This window comes from Neoarius graeffei, chromosome 6 (assembly GCF_027579695.1).
Source record: "Neoarius graeffei isolate fNeoGra1 chromosome 6, fNeoGra1.pri, whole genome shotgun sequence".
Lineage (NCBI taxonomy): Eukaryota > Metazoa > Chordata > Actinopteri > Siluriformes > Ariidae > Neoarius > Neoarius graeffei.
In genome coordinates this window covers 33,995,107-34,013,308 of record NC_083574.1, presented here as the reverse complement: position 1 = coordinate 34,013,308, position 18,202 = coordinate 33,995,107, and the positions used below count along the sequence as shown (strand labels likewise).

General features: G+C 39.9%; 1 protein-coding gene across 1 annotated transcript in view; it reads right to left on the bottom strand.

The window, feature by feature from the left end:
- Nucleotides 1-18,202, bottom strand: part of LOC132887853 (SH3 and multiple ankyrin repeat domains protein 2-like) — a 264,197-nt gene that overhangs the window by 148,390 nt on the left and 97,605 nt on the right. Inside the window, exon 11 of the mRNA XM_060923589.1 lies at nucleotides 10,090-10,229. Within this exon, the coding sequence (XP_060779572.1) occupies nucleotides 10,090-10,229 (140 nt within the window). The remainder of the gene's footprint in view (nucleotides 1-10,089; nucleotides 10,230-18,202) is intronic.

Here is an 18,202-nt window from a genome sequence, read left to right as displayed (position 1 = left end):
TCAACTGTGTTAATTACAGCAGATGTGCTTCCCATTCCCAGGGTACAAAGCGCATACAGAAGAGCTAATATCATGGACCTGGGTTGCCAGGTTTCAGAAAAAACATCTATAACAACTACATCTCAAAAAACACACAAAAGACTTGAAACTAGTCCCACCACTATACTTACAATACAACACAGTTTTACAATAGAAATGGTTCTGTACATCATCAACACACTGTATGTACTTAGGCTTTGCCTTTGTTTGTGGAAATCTGATTTAATTCTGACTCTCTTCTATTGAAGATATTATCAGCTGCTGACTATTTATTTTTTAAAACTAGCCTAATTTGGTGTAAAGCAACCCTCTTACTCCTCCACTGAAAATGTCCATAGAGAGAACATGTGGCAGTGTGATTCCTGACCTGAGGGGCCTCTATGTTTGTTTGTTGCAGTTCCCAATTATGACCAATAACAGCTCAGCTCATCTCATCTCATTATCTCTAGCTGCTTTATCCTGTTCTACAGGGTCGCAGGCAAGCTGGAGCCTATCCCAGCTGACTACGGGCGAAAGGCGGGGTACACCCTGGACAAGTCGCCAGGTCATCACAGGGCTGACACAGACACAGACAACCATTCACACTCACATTCACACCTACGGTCAATTTAGAGTCACCAGTTAACCTAACCTGCATGTCTTTGGACTGTGGGGGAAACCGGAGCACCCAGAGGAAACCCACGCGGACACGGGGAGAACATGCAAACTCCACACAGAAAGGCCCTCGCCAGCCACGGGGCTCGAACCAGGACCTTCTTGCTGTGAGGCGACAGCGCTAACCACTACACCACTAACCACTACACCACCGTGCCGCCCCACTAACAGCTATGAGGGATAGTTAGCTTGCTGCCCAACATCTAAAAAGGTGATGTATTGGCTTATACCTGTCAAATAGCAACGTTAAAAAAACTTTGGCCACTCAAAAGAATAATTAGTATTTCAGCAGAATTTAAAATATATGGAGTTCTTAGTGAAGACTTCATGAAGAGTAAGATTTCCTGAAGAGCTGATATATACAGTGGGGCAAAAAAGTATTTAGTCAGCCACCAATTGTGCAAGTTCTCCCACTTAAAAAGATGAGAGAGGCCTGTAATTTTCATCATAGGTACACTTCAACTATGAGAAACAGAATGGGGGGAAAGAATCCAGGAAATCACATTGTAGGATTTTTAATGAATTAATTGGTAAATTCCTCGGTAAAATAAGTATTTGGTCACCTACAAACAAGCAAGATTTCTGGCTCTCTCAGACCTGTAACTTCTTCTTTAAGAGGCTCCTCTGTCCTCCACTCGTTACCTGTATTAATGGCACCTGTTTGAACTCGTTATCAGTATAAAAGACACCTGTCCACAACCTCAAACAGTCACACTCCAAACTCCACTATGGCCAAGACCAAAGAGCTGTCAAAGGACACCAGAAACAAAATTGTAGACCTGCACCAGGCTGGGAAGACTGAATCTGCAATAGGTAAGCAGCTTGGTGTGAAGAAATCAACTGTGGGAGCAATTATTAGAAAATGGAAGACATACAAGACCACTGATAATCTCCCTCGATCTGGGGCTCCATGCAAGATCTCACCCCGTGGGGTCAAAATGATCACAAGAACGGTGAGCAAAAATCCCAGAACCACACGGGGGGACCTAGTGAATGACCTGCAGAGAGCTGGGACCAAAGTAACAAAGGCTACCATCAGTAACACACTACGCCGCCAAGGACTCAAATCCTGCAGTATCAGACGTGTCCCCCTGCTTAAGCCAGTACATGTCCAGGCCCGTCTGAAGTTTACTAGAGAGCATTTGGATGATCCAGAAGAGGATTGGGAGAATGTCATATGGTCAGATGAAACCAAAATAGAACTTTTTGGTAAAAACTCAACTTGTCGTGTTTGGAGGAGAAAGAATGCTGAGTTGCATCCAAAGAACACCATACCTACTGTGAAGCATGGGGGTGGAAACATCATGCTTTGGGGCTGTTTTTCTGCAAAGGGACCAGGACGACTGATCCGTGTAAAGGAAAGAATGAATGGGGCCATGTATTGTGAGATTTTGAGTGAAAACCTCCTTCCATCAGCAAGGGCATTGAAGATGAAACATGGCTGGGTCTTTCAGCATGACAATGATCCCAAACACACCGCCCGGGCAACGAAGGAGTGGCTTCGTAAGAAGCATTTCAAGGTCCTGGAGTGGCCTAGCCAGTCTCCAGATCTCAACCCCATAGAAAATCTTTGGAGGGAGTTGAAAGTCCGTGTTGCCCAGCGACAGCCCCAAAACATCACTGCTCTAGAGGAGATCTGCATGGAGGAATGGGCCAAAATACCAGCAACAGTGTGTGAAAACCTTGTGAAGACTTACAGAAAACGTTTGACCTCTGTCATTGCCAACAAAGGGTATATAACAAAGTATTGAGATGAACTTTTGTTGTTGACCAAATACTTATTTTCCACCATAATTTGTAAATAAATTCTTTAAAAATCAGACAATGTGATTTTCTGGATTTTTTTTTTCTCATTCTGTCTCTCATAGTTGAAGTGTACCTATGATGAAAATTACAGGCCTCTCTCATCTTTTTAAGTGGGAGAACTTGCACAATTGGTGACTGACTAAATACTTTTTTGCCCCACTGTATATATATAAAAAACACAGTGCTCAGCGTAAATGAGTACACCCACTTTGAAAAGTAACATTATAAACAATATCTCAATGAACACAATTTCCAAAATGTTGACAAGACAAAGTTTAATATAACATCTGTTTAACTTATAATGTGAAAGTAAGGTTAATAATATAACTTAGATTACACATTTTTTCAGTTTTACTCAAATTAGGGTGGTGCAAAAATGAGTAGGGGAGAGCGGGGTAAGATGAGCCAGGGGGTAAGATGAGCCACCCCCTGTTTCTAAGAAACAGTAAACAAATGTGACCATGTGACCACATTCAAAGGGGGGCGGGACCATTTACTTACACTTGTGGAGAGGAGCACCACATGTCAAACTAGGTGAGGGAGATATTTATAAAAATGTGTTTTTGTGCTTTCTAAGTCAATTCCATGTTTGTCCACAGTGAAGGTGATTTAGAGAAGACAAAAGTAGAATAATATTTAGACACATTAGGGTTAAGTTAGTGGCTTTCTAAGCTATGATATGAATGCTAATAAAAATAATTTTGATTAGCCTAATCCCCTTTATTAGCATTTTTCTACAAAATGGTGGTCACGGGGTAAGATGAGCCATTAGATGTGGGGCAAGTTGAGCCACTGGCTCAACTTACCCCATTGGTGGCTGAGCTTACCCAATATGGATGACACTTAAGTTTTCACATTTGCTGGTCATATATGACAACAACAACAAATAAACAAACAAATAAATAACATGTTAATATAAATAATATGTTTAAAACGTTTTTAATAAATAAAATAATGCCCTCTGTTATTACAGATGTGCATGATGCCACACTCATACAAAAGAAAAACAGACAGGGCCGCACAGTCCCGTGCAGTTTTGGAGAGAGCCGCAGAGGAAGTCAGGAAAGGCAGGCCTATTCGGGCTGTGGCGAGGGATATGCATTTGGACAGGATGACTCTGACTAGGTTCATTGAAAAGATAAAGAATGGAGAGGTAGAGACAGGTTATATCAAGTTGGTGAAAGTGCATTTCTTCATTGGCCAGATAATCAAATTGGATGTCTTCGAAATAGAGGCAAGATTTCTCAAAAGAAGCCGGTCATGCCATGGCTCTGCAAGAAAGCCAACCTTTGTCTTCAAAGAGAAAGATGAGGCTGTCCTGTCAAGACAGGATATTGTGAAAAAATTGCCCCGCCCCTTTACTGTTGGGGGGACAGCACGGAGGGAGAGGCAAATGGTGTTCCCTTGCAATTTGAACGCTTGGAACAATGAATAATGATGAAATGATTGATGGAATGATTGCTGCATGTTTTAGCAATGTTTTAACCTACTGAAAGAAATAAGATTTTTTGGCACTGCTCTACTGTTTTAGTAATTTCTATAATATAGTATATCTCTCATTCCCTCTCTAACCATCCCTCTTTCTATCTATCTACGCATATCTCTCTCTCTATCCATCTATCTATCCCTCCCTATCCCATCTCGTTCTATTACCTCTCTCTTCATCTCCCCTTCTCTATGCAACGGCCCTATCCCCCACTTGATTGACTTGACTTGATTCATTGATTGCATTTCTAATAATAAAAGTTGTTTACTTTGTTAACCTAACATGTTTTGTGTTGGCTCAGTTTACCCCACACAGTGGCTCATCTTACCCCGTGCATGGGGTAAGTTGAGCCACTTGACATTTTTTTTTCAAGAGGTAATATCACTATAACCATAAGAGCTTATCAATTGTTTTTTGTTCAGATAGTAACAGTACACTTTGAAATTTGGTATGGTGTGTAGACTGGAAGCAAAAATGGCTTTAACATGTAGTTATGATGAAAAATGTAAAAAGTGGCTCATCTTACCCCGCTCTCCCCTACACCCCACAACAAAAACTACTACATCTAGTCCTTTGTCTGGCCTCCATGATTTTTAATGACAGCACCAAGTCTTCTAGGCATGGAATGAACAAGTTGGCGACATTTTGCAACATCAATCTTTTTCCATTCTTCAACAATGACCTCTTTTAGTGACTGGATGCTGGATGGAGAGTGATGCTCAACTTGTCTCTTCAGAATTCCCCAAAGAAAATAATTTCTTTACACCACAAAGGTGAAGGCTACAAGAAGATCAGCAAAGCTTTACTTATCAGTCAGAATACTGTAGCAAAAGTGGTACAAAAATTTAAGAAAAGATGGAACTGCAACCATCTCACAGAGACGTCCAGGTCGTCCACGGAAGTTAACATCTCGACAGGAGCGTCTTCTGATGAGAAGGGTTGAAGAAAATCGGCATGCAAGTTCACTGCAGTTATCTAAAGAAGTAGAAAGCCAAACTGGGGTGATTATTTCCCGTGACACAATACGGCGTACACTGCAGAGGAATGGCATGCATGGATGCCGTCCACGAAAGAAGTCTCTCCTAAAGCCCAGGCACAAAAAAGCCTGCCTAGAGTTTGCCAGGGCCCATGCTGACAAAGATGAAGACTACTGGGACTCTATACTCTGGAGTGATGAGACCAAGATAAATGTTTTTGGAACTGATGTCTTCAAAACTGTATGGCTTCGCGAAGGTGAGGAATACGAAGAAAAATGCATGGTGCCTACAGTGAAACATGGTGGTGGCAGTGTCCTTATGTGGGGCTGCATGAGTGCTGCTGGTGTCGGGGAGCTGCATTTCATTGATGGCATCATGAATTCACAGACATATTGCTCTATACTGAAAGAGAAGATGCTACCATCACTCCGTGCCCTTGGTCGTCGTGCACTTTTCCAACATGACAATGATCCTAAACACACATCTAAGGCCACTGTTGGATTTCTGAAGAAGAACAGGGTGAAAGTGATTCAGTGGCCAAGTATGTCTCCTGATCTGAACCCAATTGAACACCTATGGGGAATTCTGAAGAGACAAGTTGAGCATCACTCTCCATCCAGCATCCAGTCACTAAAAGAGGTCATTGTTGAAGAATGGAAAAAGACTGATGTTGCAAAATGTCACCAACTTGTTCATTCCATGCCTAGAAGACTTGGTGCTGTTATTAAAAATCATGGAGGCCATACAAAGTACTCGATGTAGTAGTTTTTGTTGTGGGGTGTACTCATTTTTGCCCCACCCTAATTTGAGTAAAACTGAAAAATGTGTAATCTAAGTTATATTATTAACCTTACTTTCAAGTTATAAGTTAAACAGATATTATATTAAACTTTGTCTTGTCAACATTTTGGAAATTGTTTGTGTTCATTGAGATATTGTTTAAAATGTTACTTTTCAAAGGGGGTGTACTCATTTACACACACACACACACACACACACACACAGCGTTCTCCCCAGGATTAAAATAAAGCCCTAAATTTTGGATGCCTGGGCGGCCCATAGGTTGGAAAGAACGTAGGCACATGGGGGGAGAGTATGAGGTTTCCCCCTCTTTGGGGGTCTGGGGGTCTCCCCTGGAAAATTTTGAAAAAAGGGAGCCCATTTGGTGGCATCTGATGACTTTTAGGAGCATTTTATGGTGGTACGGACACTGTCACTTTTTACTGTTAACATGGTTGAAAAGGTTGCTACAACAAGTGGAGGTCTGTGATGCTGTGGTTTGTAGCATGGCGTTCACATGAACAATAAATAAAGTCATCATCTGACAACAATGTAGTGTATAATAATGCTGTTTTATTACCTGAACCACTGCCAGAACACCACTAACCAAAAGTTTAAATGAGTTCTGTTGCAGTTAGAAAATGCCCCCTGCAGACTGCATTTACTGCAAAAATCCCCTTTATACTGAGGCCTACTTAATACTTCAAACACCAAAACACCTTAGAATAAACATGTTTGAGCAATAATGCTTTGAGAGTAAATGCTTTGGCTTTCACAACATTCTGTTCCCAAAAGCTGATGTCGGGAAAGTCTTTACACAATGAAGGTTTTCTTGTTTTGGTAGTTTTTTTACTGTTCTTCCATGTCTGGACTCTTCGGGAAAAAGAAGGCATATTCCAACATGTAGCTAATGCTAGGCCATAAATCTGCATCATCACTCCAGTCGTTTCGAGGAATTTTGCACGGATCATGACCGCAAATAAACTCGAATTTCCACATGTATCTATCCTTTGCTTCTTTCTGACTAAGATTATCTAAATAATCTGGTAGATGTAGTTTTCTTTGGGCAACAGATGCTGGACATCTTCGGTTGGTTTTAGTATGTGAACAGTATGTAAACAAAGTTTGCTTGTCCCCCAGGCATAGGGTAGCGACGGTTGCTAAGGTAAATAAAGGTCAGTGCAAGGTTGGTACCAGTGCAGCAGCAAAGTGATTGAGGGCGTTTGTGGTGATTGGGGATTTCCCAGGGGTATTTCCAGTCTGCCTGAGTGCATCAGGGCAGCAAACTGGCCCAAAACACTGATTTTCCTTCCAAATGTAGGTGCAATTGGTAATTAAGTGATCAATCTCATTAAATCAGTCTCATTAAATATTAAATCAGTCTCATTAAATATTAAATCAGTCTCATTAAATAATACCATTAATTTTGGTGCTTAATAATAAATTACCAAACAGCTAAATTATGCTATATTCCAAATTATTATGATCACTTACTGTATTACATAACTCATATGCACCTTGGAATTCTTTTGAGATTGGGTGACTTCAAAAATATCGGGACAACAAATAAACACACACAGTTTCAATAATTAATTGAATTTATTATAGCAAAGATAAAAAAAATGAATAATAGCAATTGAAATCTTCAGCAAACAGTGTGTGTGTTATGTGTGTGTGAGAGAGTGATGTGTGAGAGTGATTGGAATCTTATCTGAGGTGTGTGTGTGTGTGTGTGTGTGTGTGTGTGTGTGTGTGTGTGTGTGTGTTATCTGAGGGGTTGGGGTCACCACATGGGAGAGGTGACCACGTGTTTCTAAGTGGAACAAAAGAGTTAGCTTTGGTTGCTAGCTAAGATGTGTTTGTGAGGCCTGTGGCCATGTGTGGAGACAAAGATTAGCCTTGTGTTGCTAGCTAAGACAAAGGAATGCTAGCTAAGATGTGTTTGTGGGTGTGAGGCCTTGTGGCCACGTGTTTCTAAGTAAAACAAGAGGTTAGCTCTGTTGCTAACTAAGGTGTGTTTGTGGGGGGAGGATGATGACCTTGTGGTCCCTTGAGACAATACAATTAGCCCTGGATGCTAATGAAACAAAAGAATTAGCCGTAGCAGCTAATTCCACTGAAATCTTGATGAGGTCAAAATGTAATAATGAAATTAAAGGTTAGAAAGGAATAGAGAGAGAGAGAGAGAGAGAGAGAGAGCATGCAACCTATCTATTAAGCAATTGAGAGGACAAAAATAGAACAATAATTAATTCAATACCCTGAGGGTCTACAGTGTACACATTTAAACCGTTCCTGAGTTTAAATTCACACTTCTTCATAAAGGTAATTCCTAAGACTAATTTTTGCCCAAATGCCAGTCTCTTACTTCAGTATCTTGCTTCTACACGAGATTATGAGAAGATGTTCCGAGACTTTTGGAGTTTCACTATTGTGAAGGCTTCCGTGAAGCGCAGAGAATTTCTTGGTCTGACGCGTGGTCGCTCGTGATGAAAAGAAATCTCTGATCAAATAATGTACACAGCGCTTTAATTAGAATGATCCGGTCGCTTCTAACTTTTTTAATTAAACTGCTTGGGAGGCAGTTTGGTAACATTACTGATAGACAAACAAAAACCGGTTGTAGCTCAACCAAGAGAGAGAGATAGCATGATTTAAGTAGTTCTACCGTGGCCAAGGGTAAACAAAAACCGTGTTGAATCATTTTTCTCGGGAGAAAATACGTCTTTATCTTGGGTGCTCAGGGAGAGTAGTCGTCCTTATGTCCGTGTGCTGAGTTCACGCAGAGCCAAAAGACAAAGAAGGAAGTGTTGCTCAGTTACTTATGGCTTCCTGGAGGATGTGATGTAGGAAATCCCGCCCAGGCGTGATGTAGGTCAACACGTAAGCTGGCTGATGGGAAATGTAGTTTCTTAAAGGGACTGTGTTGTAGTTCTTAGACGGACTGTGTTACCTACACAAATATGCCCCAAACATCGCAAGGTAGAAATCTGACATGATTTTTCAGTGAGTGTCCGAGCAAAAGAGTAGCGTGTTGGCAAATTTCATGCAAATTTAAAGTGTGTCAGCATGAAATGAAAGCGTGTCAGCCCTGACACACAAAAGCGCTCTGGGGAGAACACTGAGCATATATATATATATATATATATATATATATATATATATATATATATATATATGTATGTGTGTGTATATATATATATATATATATATATATATGTGTGTGTGTGTGTGTGTGTATATGTGTGAGTCCCTATGGAATAGCTAACTAATAGCTTAAGTGAACTTAATTGTTATTGTGTTATATAGTATGTCATGAATCTACATAAAATAGCCCAATTTATTTACAAATATAAAAATGTCTCATCTCATCATTTCTAGCTGCTTTATCCTGCTCTACAGGGTCGCAGGCAAGCTAGAGCCTATCCCAGCTGACTACAGGCGAAAGGCGGGGTACACCCTGGACAAGTTGCCAGGTCATCACAGGGCTGACACATAGACACAGACAACCATTCACACTCACAGTCAATTTAGAGTCACCAGTTAACCTAACCTGCATGTCTTTGGACTGTGGGGGAAACCGGAGCACCCGGAGGAAACCCACGCGGATACGGGGAGACCATGCAAACTCCACACAGAAAGGCCCTCGCCAGCCACAGGGCTCGAACCCGGACCTTCTTGCTGTGAGGCGACAGCGCTAACCACTACACCACCGTGCCACCCAATATAAAAATTTAAAAGTTTAAATTGTATAAATATTAGTTCTAGATCTTTTTTCAAATGGTAAAGCTTGCTAATGAATAATTACATTTCATTCGTACATTTTATCAGTAAACTTTATGGCTCTTCTATGGTCTTCTAGTGGAATAAGAAGCTCCACAATGTGATTTTGATTTAGAACATGGATTTTAAATTAATTTGGTGGACCTCATTAGAACCTTTATCAGGCTGCTTCTGGTTTGCTGGCTGTACATTTGACATCCCAGTTTACTATGTCGTATTCTAGATTAGTAGAGAACAGACTTTACTTCAGTACATGAGAGGTTTGTAAATTCAAACACAGCTATAGTTTATTTTGGGAAAATGCACATGAAGTAAGCAAGCCCTTCCATTTCCAAGTCCATGATAGAACAGGTCAGTATGTGAATTTGCTCATTTGTTCAGAAAATACACTCCATCATCCAGGCCATTTCACAGCACTACATTTGTTCATATTTCTTGCTGTAACACAATAACACTTACATATATTAAAACACTATCTAGTCTATAAGTATGATTTGAGACATGCCTTAAAGAACCTGCATCCATGTGTGTGTCTGAATGTGTCTGTGCTGGGTGTGTGCTGACCTTTGACCCTGTCATTTTTATACAGAGTGATTTCTCCCTCTGCCTGAGGCTGATAGGGTCGCACTGCAACAAAAAGGCGACCAGGGACGGCACTGTACAGCTTCCTTCTTGACCCTGAACCATCAAGACTTCTGTTCACTCTGAGGAAGATAGGAGAAGAGGAGAATAAAAATTTCTCAATTGCAGAACTTTTCTTTACAGACTCAATTTGAGAGTCTTGTCATAATAAAACAGTGCATGTCATGCAAACAGCTCAGAAACAAACAACCCCAAATCAGAAAAAGTTGAAACAAGGAAAATGCAAATAAAAAAAGAAAGCAGTGATTTCTAAATTTACTTTGACTTTTATTTCATTGCAGACAGTATGAACACAAGATATTTCATGTTTTGTCTGGTCAACTTCATTTCATTTGTTAATATACATCCATTCCAGCGTTTCAGGCCTGCAACACATTCCAAAAAGTTGGGACAGGAGCAATTTAGGGACAGTAATGAAGTAAAACAATTAAATAATAATGTGATTTGAAACTGGTGATGTCAACAGATGACTGTAATCATAATTTGGTACAAAATCGGTATCCAGGAAAGGCCTAGTTGAGGAGCAAAGATAGGCCAAGGATTTCCAGTTTGTCAATAAATGTATGAGCAAATTATTGAAATGTTTACAAAACAATGTTCCTCAAAGAAATATATCCAAATCCCTTCATATTTCACCCTCTATGGTGCATAATATCATTAAATGACTCAAGGAATCTGGAGGAGTTTCAGTGTGTAAAGGGAAAGGGCTCAAGCCTAATCTGAACACCTGTAATCTCTGAGCCCTCAGACGGCACTTCATTAAGAACCGTCATTCCATCATCTATAGCTGATATAACCACATGGATTTGGGATTACTTTGGCAAACCTTTGTCAAGCAATGCAGAGTTATATAACTATATCCTTACTTATTAAGCTTTTACCAGCAGCAGGTCCAAAAGCCAGGGTCTGTCATAGTATGGGGTTGTGTCAAGGACCTTGGCAACAGTAACTTACACTTCTGTGGTGGCAGCATTAATGCAGAAATGTACACTGAGATTTTGGAGCAACATATGCTGCCTTCAAGACAATATCTTTTCCAGGAATATTTCAACAAGGCAATGCAAAACCATATTATGCACACATTACAAAGGCATGGCTGAGGAAGAAGAGGGTGCCTGTCACCTCTGTCCCCAATAGAGAATGTGTGGTGAATTTTGAATTTTAGTACTTTTGCACAACTTCATACCTATTTGCAGAAAGAATGGGACAAAATAACACCTGAGATGCTTCATCACTTGGTGTCTTCTGTCCCCAAACATCTTTTAAGTGTTGTGGGAAGGAATGACAACATTACAAAGTGGTAAATGCTTTACTGTCAACTTTTTTTGAAATGTGTTGCAAGAATCAAAACTAAAACATGTTTATTTTGGAAAACAAAACTATAAAATTAATGAGGTAAAATATCAAATAAATGTGCTGTTGTATTGTTTCGAGTGCAATACCAGTCAAAGATTATTTACAAAGCACTGTTTTCAATTTTAATTTCAACATAGCATCTCAATTTTTTTTTTCTGAATTGGGGGTGTAACTATTACATTCAACTCTAATCATTCCTCATGCTATATAACAGGACTGTTTGACTTTGCTGAGGAAGGTCTGTCTGCAGAAGGAAGAACAGTGTGTGTGTTAATAAGCAGCACAGGTGGACATGGGTTTGAGTTCATATAAGTACGTAAGTGCTTCTAATACTCAAACATATGGTAGTTTAATGATAGTTTAATGACGGCACACAAAAAAACTGAGTATCCTATCAGGTTAACATATGTCCACTAGCTAGTTAGCGGTAACAGTGAAGATTATGAACATTTATAAATATGACTTTTAAAAAATCCTGGTAGGTCAGCTGACCTTAGATGATATTCATGTGGGTATCACTATTAGGGCTCATACTTTTTTAGTAGATGTAAATGATACAGTGTCTTGCAAAAGTATTCATCCCCCTTGGTGTTTGTCCTGTTTTGTCACATTACAAGATGGAATTAAAAGAGATTACTGAGTGGTTAGCACCATTTGATTTACACAACATGCCTCCCACTTTAAAGGTGCAAATTGTTGTTTTATTGTGAAACAAATAATTAAGATGAAAAAAAAAAAACCCAGAAATCTGGAGTGTGCACAGGTATTCACCCCCTTTCATATGAAACCCCTAAATAAGAGCTGGTCCAACCAATTCACTTCATAAGTCACATACCGGTAATTAGTTTATTAAGATCCACCTGTGTGCACTCAAAGTGTCACATGATCTGTCACATGATGTCTGTATAAATCAACCTGTTCTGGAAGGACCCTGACTCTGCAACACTGCTAAGCAAGCAACATGAAAACCAAGGAGCCTCCCAACAGATCAGAAACAAAGTTGTGAAGCAGTATAGATCAGGCTTGGGTTCTAAAAAAAATCCCAAACTTTGAATATCCCAGGGAGCACCATTAAATCCATTATAGCAAAATGGAAAGAATATGGCACCACTACAAACCTGAAAAGAGAAGGTCGCCCACCAAAACTCACAGACTGGGCAAGGAGATGCGGAGATGGGAGTATCTGTCCATAGGACCACTTTAAGCCGTACACTCCACAGAGTGGGCTTTATGGAAGAGTGGCCAAAAAAAAATTCATTGCTTAAGAAAACATATTTGGAGTTTGCCCAACAGCATGTGGCAGACTCCCCAAACACATGGAAGAAGATTCTCTGGTCAAATGAGATTAAAATTGATCATTTTGGCCATCATGGGAAATGCCATGTGTGGCGCAAACCCGACACCCTAAGAACACTATTCCTATAGTGACACAAGGTGGTGGCAGCATCATGCTGTGGGGATGCTTTTCATCTGCAGGGACAGGAAAGCTGGTCAGGACTGAAAGAAAGATGGATGGCACTAAATACAGGGCAATTCTGGAGGAAAACCTGTTTGAGTCAGCCAGAGGTTTGAGACTGGGACGAAGGCTCATGTTCCAGCAGGACAATGACCCTAAACATACTGCTAAAGCTACACTGTAGTGGTTTAAAGAGAAACATTTAAATGTCTTGAAACAGCCTAGTCAAAGCCCAGACCTCAATCCAATTGAGAATCTGTGGCATAACTTGAAAATTGCTGTACACCAATGCAACCCATCTAACTCGAAGGAGTTGGAGCAGTTTTGCCTTGAGGAATGGGTAAAAATCCCAGTGGCTAGATGTGCTAAGCTAATAGAGACATACCCCAAGAGACTTGCAGCTAAACTGGTAGGCATGTTGCATAAATCAAATGGTGCTAATGCTCCCAAAATCCATTTTAATTCCAGCTTGTAATGTGGCAAAACAAGACAAACACCAAGGGAGATGAATACTTTTGTAAGACACTGTATTTTCCAACAAACAATTCCCTTTTTTTAAATTATCTGGTTTTAATCTCAAATGGCATGCTATATGCAATGTACTGATCTTGGAAGGGTTTACAAAGACTCTGTTATGTTAAACTGCTTGTAGTGAGAATATATGATGAATAGGAAGACATTTTGGATTTTGCTTGAAGATTAGTTGAAGAGGGCAGAAATTTATGAGGCTCATATATCACGTCAATGTCTGCATAAAAAAGGACAAGCAAACTATCCTTTTCATGATTCCCAGATCATGAACGAACTACATACCTCATTACACAATCCCTCCCAAGCAACATATCCCTGTTCACGTTCACCTGACTACTAATTACACACACCTTTTTGCCTTCCCTAAAACTCCAGACTCACAAATGGTTTCTTTCAAGAAATCGTTCTGTCACTTTGCTGCACCTTTTGTTCCTTGCCTGATTTTCTCTGTATTATTATTATTATTATTATTTACCTCACTTAGCCTAGCCTGACAATTCCCTGTTGTTGTTTTTGTGTATCACTTTGGATTTGTTTTGATGGACTTTGCTAAATGAAGTCTTTAATCTACACCTGCATCCTCTCATCTGCTGTTCATGACACGACACCTAATAGAAGTCCAGAATAATATTAGGGTTCCTTGTGCAAGATAAACCAGTTGAGTCAAAGACACAGTTCTATTTTGATCAGCCTACAAAGTAGCTTTTGTGGGAGGGAGCTGGCACAGATGTAACACGCCACAACTGGAACAAGCTTAGATTTTATTACATACAAATATAAACAAGAAGGGGGCAGCCATGGCCTGAAGGTTAGAGAAGCAACCTTGGGCTCAAAGGGTTGCTAGTTCAATTCCTGGGGCTGGCACAAAAAATGTGAGGGGACCTGACTGAATGAACATCACTTTACCCTCCCTCTACATGATTGTATATCATGGCTGAAGTGCTCAGGGGTGGTGTAATGGTTAGGACTGTCGCCTCACAGCAAGAAGGTTCTGGGTTCGGGCCCAGTGGCTGATGGGGACCTTTCTGTGTGGAGTTTGCATGTTCTCCTTGTGTCTGCATGGGTTTCTTCCGGGTGCTCCAGTTTCCCCCACAGTCCAAAGACATACAGGTTAGGCTAATCAGTGGCTCTAAATTGACCGTAGGTGTGAATGTGGGTGTGAATGGTTGCTTGTCTCTATGTGTCAGCCCTGCGATGACCTGGCGACTTGTCCAGGGTGTACCCTGCCTCTCTCCCATAGTCAGCTGGGATAGGCTCCAGCTTGCCCGCGACCCTGCACAGGATCAGTGGTTACAGATAATGGATGGATGGACAAACAAGAAGCAATTTTCTTGTGTTCCAAAAGTTAAATCTGTGTTATTGTCTACAGATTATCACTAAACTATGTTAGAATCATTTTCCGATTTCAACCATGCTGCTGTTTCCAAGATTGTGAGTAACCCTCGGTATGATGAATGCTATGCATGTAACACCTCTGATACTTATACGGAATCTTGCTTCAGAGCATCTCTGACTGTTAAGACTAGTGAAAGGTGGAAAGACACAAACAAACAAACAAACAAATTTCCCTCATTTGTAGTCTTAGGCCTTTTTCTCCAACTCATCTTCATCAAGGGTACTGATACTTTTAGTAAGCATGACTTTAGTAGGACATGCATTTTGTGAATACATGCAAAGAAGAATGTCTGAAAGTTTCTTCACTGAATTGATATGAGAGCTCCATCTGATGGACAGTGTCTGTAGCACACGTTTTGTGTTATGGAAACGACACTGTGCTGAACACCGCACACTTGGATGTTAAAGGGAATGAGAGGAATGAATTGAATTTGATATTCCAGCAACTCACATAACCATACCTCTCAATGTTATTAATTACATTTTTTTATAACTGTTTTGCTCTGTGCAATGTTACCACCTAATATTTCTTTTCTAACATGACCATCATGCTCTAGAAATGAATTTAAAGCTGTACTGACTTTCAGATTTTACAAGTGTAAGTCATAAAAAGAATTTTCCCCGACACCCAATTATTTTTGTTTAGTGGACCGAAAGCTACTGAATTCGAATCAGACTTCCAATTTTATTAGTTTTTTTTTTAAATAGAACAATTAGTAAAGTTAGGGCCATGTGGCCCTAAATTCTCCGCTATTTTTGCCAGCTTCACCATGGCCCAATTCAAGATACTACATCATGCATTAAGTGGTAGGCTTTCCCCGTTCACGCAAGGCATTGTGGGATACAAATGTGAAACAGGAGAGAAAAATGGAGAACGTGAGTGTGCGAATGAAAGGTGAAAGACTGACTCCAGTAACAGAAAGTGAGAAGAAAAGACATTATGTTACAAAGGAAAGGAAACGCAGGACCAAACTAATAAATATCAGCGGTCAGCGAGCACCTTGGTGTGATCAGCTGTTCGTTTAGCAACAGAATGATGTAACTGTCAGTGCACGGTCAAAGGTAAACCTACACACAGACTTCCTCTGTCTGCTTGACTGCACGAAGCGAGTGATTTCATGCACGTTATTTGCTTGGGAATCCCCTCAAATTAAATAACTTCCCAGCCACAGAATGGCCTAGTTGTTTTTTTTTTTTTTTTTAGATATTACAGAAATAAACATATATCACAACGACCAAATTTCAGAGGGAGCTAAATTTCACCGATTTTATGAAATTGAAAGGCCGTCTACTTTTATATCACTGCGTTTAGGTACTCCAGTTTACACCCTATGCACATTTTAAAACTGATTCACACCTGAGCGACTTTAAAATAACAATAAATAATATTTAAAGAAATGTTCATGAATATTTACACTTTAATAGTACGGAATTAGCATTTGTGTGAGTGAGTGAGTGAGTGAGTGAGTGAGAGAGAGACAGAGAGACAGATTGTGACCATATGTCTGTTTTTAATCTACATAGAAGTCAGAATGTCACATCTTAATCACTTCTGAGGCTTTGTGGCCTCAGCAAATAAAGCACTTGATATCATTACACACACACACAGAATCAAAACACAAGTTCCATTCAAATTCATCAGAGCCGAAAGTGTTTTCTTTGAAATTTTACATTTGAAACACACCAAATTGTTTGATTAAATTATCGAACGCTTTAGCTCTACATGATGTATGTTCTTCAAACCCTTCAAATAAGTTATTAGCAAGCATGTAAGGAGCCTATACACTGTAAAAAAGAATAGTTGAGAATACTTGAAATTTCAAGGCAACAGTCTGCATTAATAATTTTATGTTTTGCCAACGATGTGCCCATGATAATCCAAACTATGATAACACTGTTATCTTTATTAAGAATTCTTAATTAAGTCAATTTTCAATTCCTCATTCTGCCAACATAGATTTCTCTTTTTGCTGAACAGTGGCATTCACAGTAGTACAAAAAGGCAATTGAGGTTATCACAATTTTTGGGGGGGCTTTTTTCACCTTTATTTGGATAGGACAGTGTAGAGACAGGAAATGAGCAGGAGAGAGAGCGCTCAGGAAATGACCTCAGGTCAGAATCAAACCCAGGCCCCCAGATTTATGGTATGGCACCTTATCCACCTGAGCCACGACAACATGAACTTCAACTGGAGAGAGAACCACATTGCCCAGCCCTTGCATTTGGGAGAGGAAACCACGTGTCTTGGTCATTCAGAGCATGCGCTGAATAAACACCTGTGACAATTATGTATTTTCAATTCAGATTATTCACTATTGTATATTTACACATCATTGAGGTGCACCCTATCAGTTTGATGTGGATTTTTCTTGATGTGGATAATTCTAAAAAATAGACTTATGCTTTGTTCAAGTAATTCCATATTCACAATTGAATGGACAAGAAAATATGAATAATTATTAACGAACAGAAAAATCCACATCAAACTGATAGGGTGCACCTCAATGATGTGTAAATATGCAATAGTGAATAATCTGAATTGAAAATACATAATTGCCACAGGTGTTTATTCAGCACATGCTCTTAATGACCAAGACACGGGGTTTCCTCTCCCAAATGCAAGGGCTGGGCAATGCGGTTCTCTCTCCAGTTGAAGATCATGTTGTCGTGGCTCAGGTGGATAAGGCGCCATACCATAAGTCCGGGGACCCGGGTTCGATTCCGACCTGAGGTCATTTCCCGATCTCTCTCCGTCTCTCTCTCCCGCTCATTTCCTGTCTCTACACTGTCCTATCCAAATAAAGGTAAAAAAAAGCCCCCCCAAAAATTGTGAGAACCTCAATTGCCTTTTTGTACTACTGTGAATGCCACTGTTCAGCAAAAAGAGAAATCTATGTTGGCAGAATGAGGAATTGAAAATTGACTTAATTAAGAATTCTTAATAAAGATAACAGTGTTATCATAGTTTGGATTATCATGGGCATACATCGTTGGCAAAACATAAAATTCTTAATGCAGACTGTTGCCTTGAAATTTCAAGTATTCTCGACTATTCTTTTTTTACAGTGTAAAGTAAGCCTAGCTTTAAGTTCATTAGATTAGCATGCTGTAATTACCCAGTCAATATCGACTGCATGCGCAAGGGGATAATTTATTTGTCACAAACTACTTGCCAATTAAAATACTTGCAACAAACCACCTTATATACATCATTATTTATTAATTCATTTAAAAAAGCTTGGGTTTGCCTCCTTCCATGCACACAAGTCTACCCCTCAAATACATTATATTATTCT